This window comes from Taudactylus pleione, unplaced genomic scaffold (genome assembly GCF_031769625.1).
Source record: "Taudactylus pleione unplaced genomic scaffold, aTauple2 ptg000507l, whole genome shotgun sequence".
In the NCBI taxonomy this organism is placed as follows: domain Eukaryota; kingdom Metazoa; phylum Chordata; class Amphibia; order Anura; family Myobatrachidae; genus Taudactylus; species Taudactylus pleione.
Genome location: NW_028284909.1, coordinates 2554537 through 2560536, shown reverse-complemented (window position 1 = coordinate 2560536; position 6000 = coordinate 2554537). Strand labels below are relative to the sequence as shown.

The window sequence follows — 6000 nt, the reverse complement described above, 5'->3', positions numbered from 1 at the left end:
CTGCCCATAAATGTTTTCCTATTCTAGCAAAGATATCTAATAAAATAATACTATCCCTACCCGAGATCTCCCAGATGTGTACATTCAATCATGCCATCCTCCTCTCCTTCCAGTCTTTCAGCAGCAATTAGCAATACTTAGGTTCGTTGCAATTTTTCTATGTGTCACTAGAGGGAGCTCATCCAGCAGTGCTGAGACACCTGTGCAATGCACACCCAGCTAGAGCATCACACCATTGTGAGCATTCACCTGCCATGAATAGACACAGGAGGATGGAGCTGCCTCAGGGTTTCAGGCCTGCCCATCACCACCCACTGCACAGATCAATCAGAGCCAAGACTACGCATCCCAGAGCTCCCTGCTCTGTCAGGGGAGTGGTCTGCTCACTGACTGTGCCTGAGCAAAGGTTGTTCTACAGGGAAACAGGTTTATGTTGTGTATAACCCGAGTTACACATTAAAGCAGTTATAGCATGTACAGATATATGGGTGGGCATTTCTGTTATGCAAAATCTTTGCTGTCACAGGTCTTAGTTCACCTGCTTTTCTCTAAGGGATATAAATAATTGCAGTTTTCAATGAGAATTTACCAATACATTTTATTTCTGGAATTTAGGTAATTGCAGCACAACTTGTATGCAATGTACAGGTGAGCAAGTGTTAACCCGTATACAGTCAACTGTAATGAGCGCCAAGACAATCATCTGTTTGGGTCATTTAATTGTATTTTCTAGGCAACTTGTGGTTATTTTGCTGTTGTGGAACTACAATACCCAGCATGCCCTGGCAGTTTTAAACCAAACAGTCTAAAAGTGACCCAAACTTCCGCCACTTTCCTAGGGGTTATATTATTGAGGACTGCTAGAGATTGCACCTTTCATGTGTTATTGTATGTATGTATATGATTAGCTTGTCAGATTGGGGAAAGTATCAGTGGTCATTATTGTATGTAAAATAATAATTAGATCATATTTGGAGGCAACGGTTTAAATCCCAAGTCTTGCCTTTGTCATGCACATTAGGAATTACTTTGCAAATTGTGTCACAAATTATATTTCATGGTAATCTGCCACCACCGTATACAAATTTAGGCTATTATACCAGAAGTAACCATTTCTATTATATAGCTATTAATTTAGGTAAATCCACATCTCTGATGAATTTGTTAAGGCTCTAACAATTTATATGTCAAATAATGCCAACACGTGTCACATGAGATTAGCGTTAGTACCGAATATTTGTCTGGGCGGTTTTTTCATACATATACATAGCTTATGCACACAGAATATAGATGAAAAAATAGGTGTATATTCTTTAGGTACAGAAATAAGGAGGTATAATTGGTAGGTACATACAGAATATAATTAAGCAAGAATATTCTATAGGTGTCCACAGTTTATAATTACACAAGTGTTTTCGGTAGGTACGCACAATATGAAAATACACAAGCGTGCACAGGACAATGGGAACATTGCCTGATGTATTGGTCACTTCCTGAGTTTACAGGGACTGCATGGCACAACCTGCTGGTCACACTCTGCAATTGTCTCTTTGCACTACAGAGAAAACTACAACTCCCACAATGCAGCAAGACAGAAACAGGGAGGTGAGGGGGTGGCTGTGTATCTGCTCTGCCTGGAACAGCTGACAGCCTGTGTAAGGTGAATGGAAACCATTGCCCAAGAGAGAGGGACTACAGCTAAATTCCTGCAGGTGATGGGAGAGAGCCATCCCATCCGCACCTTGTCATGGTGGGAGGCCAGAGGATGATGCAGGAGGGGAGATGATGTGATGCCTGTGATGATATGCATTGTCTCCTTACCAGCTGCAGTTTCTGTTTTTAGGTTTTCACATTCTTTAAGTGATGATCTGTCTATGGTACACTGGTGTGGGACCCCAGAATGTACCTTGTAGGTGAGTAACCCACTTGATCTACCGTATATGTTTTGTATTTATTTTATAGCGAACATTGATACTAATAATAATAATTACTACTCACATAGAAACCCAGCACTGTCTGATCCTGTCCTGATAGTAATGACCAGTCAAGAGATCTATTTAGCGCTGTCTGATCCCATCCTTATAATAATGACCATTCAGGAGATCTCTCTATATTAGATAGAGACCCAGCACTGTCTGATCCTGTCCTGATAGTAATGACCATTCAGGAGATCTCTCTATATTAGATAGAGACCCAGCACTGTCTGATCCTGTCCTGATAGTAATGACCAGTCAAGTGATCTATTTAGCGCTGTCTGATCCTGTCCTTATAATAATGACCATTCAGGAGATCTCTCTATTATAAATACAGAAACCCAGCGCTGTCTGATCCTGTCCTGATAATAACCAGTTGGGAGATCTCTCTATATTCGAAACAGAGACCCAGCTCTGTTTGATCGTGTCCTGCTAATAATAACCAGTTAGGGGATCTCTCTATATTAGATACAGACACCCAGCGCTGTCTGATCCTGTCCAGATAATAGTGACCAGTCAGGACATTTCTCTATATTAGATCCTGTCCTGATAATAATGACCAGTCAGGAGATCTCTCTATACTAGATACATAGACCCAGCACTGCCTGTTCCTCTCCTGATAATGACCAGTCAAGAGATCTCTCTATATTAGATACAGAGACCCAATGTTATGCGATCCTATCCTGATAATAATGACCAGTCAGGAGATCTATCTATATTCGATATAGAGACCCAGCGCCGTCTGATCCTGTCCTGATAATAATGACCAGTCAAGAGATCTCTCTATATTAGATACAGAGACCCAATGTTATGTGATCCTATCCTGATAATAATGACCAGTCAGGAGATCTATCTATATTCGATACAGAGACCCAGCGCTGTCTGATCCTGTCCTGATAATGACCAGTGGGGAGATCTCTCTATATTAGATACAGAGACCCAGTGCTGTCTGATCCTGTCCTGATAATGACCAGTCGGGAGATCTCTCTATATTAGATACAGAGACCCAGCGCTGTCTGATCCTGTCCTGATGATAATGTGCAGTCAGGAGTTCTCTTTATATTAGATACAGAGACCCAATGCTATGTGATTCCATCCTGATAATAATGACCAGTCAGGAGATCCTGTCCTGATAATAATGATCAGTCGTGAGATCTCTCTACATTAGATACAGAGACCCAACACTGTCTGATCCTGTCCTGATAATAATCACCAGTCGGGAGATCTCTCTATACTAGATACATAGACCCAGCGCTGTCTCATCCTGTCCTGATAATTACATTCTCTATATCAGATATAGATATCCAGCACTGTCTGATCCCGTGAAGATGACCGCACAGACAGGGTATGGTCATATTCCAATTACATGAAGGCCTAATAATCATTGAAGCAATACATGTTACATCATTTTGTCAATGAATAGGACTAGTAATAATAATAAAGTCAGTAGATCTCTCTACATTAGACAGTAATGTTGAGGACATACTCCAGCATCATATTTGTATAGGTCAGATAAACTCAGGCACACTTTTAACCCTTTCGAAAAGTTTACATCACACTTGACTGAAATCTCTATATCAGGGAAGATGCAAGTAAACATGCACTCAGACATACATGTAGAAAAAAAAATGTTTCTTTGCCCATTTAATATGTTTTTGATAGCTTTAATGAGGATTTAACCTAACTTTTCTTAATCTCACACAGTTTCAGTTTGAAGCTCATTGTAGCTCCAAGTACCAAAATCTATAAATTGGAGACTATCTGAATTGTTTTAAATTTAAGTAATTTCCATCCTGACGCACCCGAGATGTTTCGACAAGCAAGGGGCCTGGTATAGCCCGTTCACTTACCCAGTTTGTTAAAGAGAATGTTCCCATCAGAAGATGAGCAGGAAGATGAGTAATGGAGGTGATGCTTGGATTAGTCAGGGGCTTCTTCATGTACAACTGGTCCTGGATGTCTTTAAATACTTTTATTATGGAAAAAAGCACATTTTACACGTCCGACATTGGGATTAACATGGACTAAAATGATTACTCAACCACCTTGAGCTGCAGGTATGGATGGTTTTCCAAAACCTGAGCCCATATTGTGGCAGAACTCTACAGACACAAAAGAAAATGGTATGTGGCATGATACGCAGGATTATGGGGTCTCCAACCCTTTATGGACTGCCGTTTTTGATTATGAAGCCACAGCAGAGGAGGAGCTGACATTACGGAGAGGGGACTTGGTGGAGATCCTATCCAAGGACTCTACAGTCTCTGGTGATGAAGGTTGGTGGACCGGAAAAGTGAGAGACAAAGTAGGCATCTTTCCCAGCAACTATGTGGTCAGTGATCTTAAATACACCACCTTAAGGGCTGCCCCAAAAGATTTCCCCCATCCGTTGCAGATCAAGTTTGAGGAGCTAGATTTGGAGGAAATCATCGGTGTGGGTGGTTTTGGGAAAGTCTACAAGGGAATATGGAGAGAAGATGAGGTGGCAGTGAAGGCAGTACGGCATGACCCAGATGACGATATTAACGTAACGGCAGAAAATGTCAGACAAGAAGCCAAGCTGTTTTGCATGTTACATCACCCTAATATTATAGCTTTGAAAGGAGTATGCCCGACACCCCCTCATCTTTGTCTGATCATGGAGTATGCCAGAGGTGGACCATTGCATCGGGCCCTGGCTGGGAAAAAGGTCCCAGCTCATGTACTAGTTAACTGGGCCGTGCAGATTGCACGAGGCATGAAGTATCTTCACGATGAAGCTATTGTTCCCATTATCCACAGGGACCTGAAATCCAGCAATAGTAAGTGATTACAAGGAGAAGGTACTACCTGTTTTTGTACATGTCATGTATGGTGATGTGGGGTGAGGTAAGCAAATTGACTCTCTGATGGTTACAAATTACAATGTCAGGAATTAAAGGGTAGATACATAGTATAATGTTGGGTACACACTAGACGAAGTGTATACCCAGCAACGGCAAATGCAATGGCACAATATATACCTGGCGGTCCATACACACTACATGATCTGGTTTACGATTGTCTGATATATCGGTGCCCCGCCGCATCAAGGGACATACATGCACAGCAGATCAGAAGATGCAACCAAAGACTTACATGGACGCACAATAGTGCATACACACTGAGCGATATGGTCGATATACTGTTTCGATCCGCTACGGAACGATATATCATCCCATATATAGCTTAGTGTGTACCCAGCTTAAGTCTCAATATGGAGCTCAGGCAATACCATATTTACAAGACAACTCTTTGTGTGTGCAGCTTACTTATGCAACATGGCCTAATTTTGGAATTGATAAATTACTTAGGGGGTATCCAATTAGCCTTGTTCTGCGAAAAATAGGGATTTTTCGCAATGTTTTTTCCCCCCTATCCTGTTATTTCAGATGAGCCATTCCGTGTCAAATCAACACACTTTCTGTTAAAATTTTACCTTACCAGCTCAGATTTTGTTCAAATTTGGTATATGGAGATTATATATGTAGTTTAAGAAAATACAAAATTTTATTTAAATATATCATGCCGTTTCCAAAATATGTAAAGTTTTCAAAAATCTGTCAAAAACGCACAACCAGCATATTGGAGTGGTGTCATTTTACTGTGTTTTTTTATGCCATTTCCTATGATGTACAACACAATAGGCTTTGTGAGGAACAACTTTTTCCAAATTCAAACTGAAATTTTTTTATCATGATTATCTCAAAAAGTGCATCGTCAAAAGTTCAAAATTATTTCTGGAAATAGTCTTTACTAATGTTAAATGTTCATCAACATTTTAAAGTGGTAGGATAATGGGTTCATAGTTAAAAATAATTTTAAACTGGAGTAGGCACTACGTTTGAAAAAATCAGGGCCTACTTTTAAATCCAATTATATGAGGGAACAACTAAAATTAGCCCAACACTCAATATTTGAATTAAATGTAAATTCTTTTTGTCAATATCTACATGTAAGAATATATAATATAGATATTATATATTCTCGCATGTAGAGATTGTCAAAA

At 40.2% G+C, this 6000-nt stretch overlaps 1 protein-coding gene across 7 annotated transcripts in view; it reads left to right on the top strand.

Moving 5' to 3' along the window:
• The first annotated feature begins 322 nt into the window (after window positions 1-322).
• Window positions 323-6000, top strand: part of MAP3K10 (mitogen-activated protein kinase kinase kinase 10) — a 64228-nt gene continuing 58550 nt past the window's right edge. Inside the window, exons 1-4 of one of the 7 annotated variants that reach the window (XM_088450156.1) lie at window positions 339-406; window positions 616-648; window positions 1562-1913; window positions 3678-4774. In XM_088450156.1, coding sequence (XP_088306282.1) covers window positions 4033-4774 — 742 coding nt within the window. In that variant the 5' untranslated portion in view covers window positions 339-406; window positions 616-648; window positions 1562-1913; window positions 3678-4032. Of the gene's footprint in view, window positions 407-430; window positions 649-1561; window positions 1914-3677; window positions 4775-6000 lie in introns of those variants that run through there. The other 6 variants (XM_088450159.1, XM_088450157.1, XM_088450155.1 and 3 more) reach the window with 6 other exon arrangements.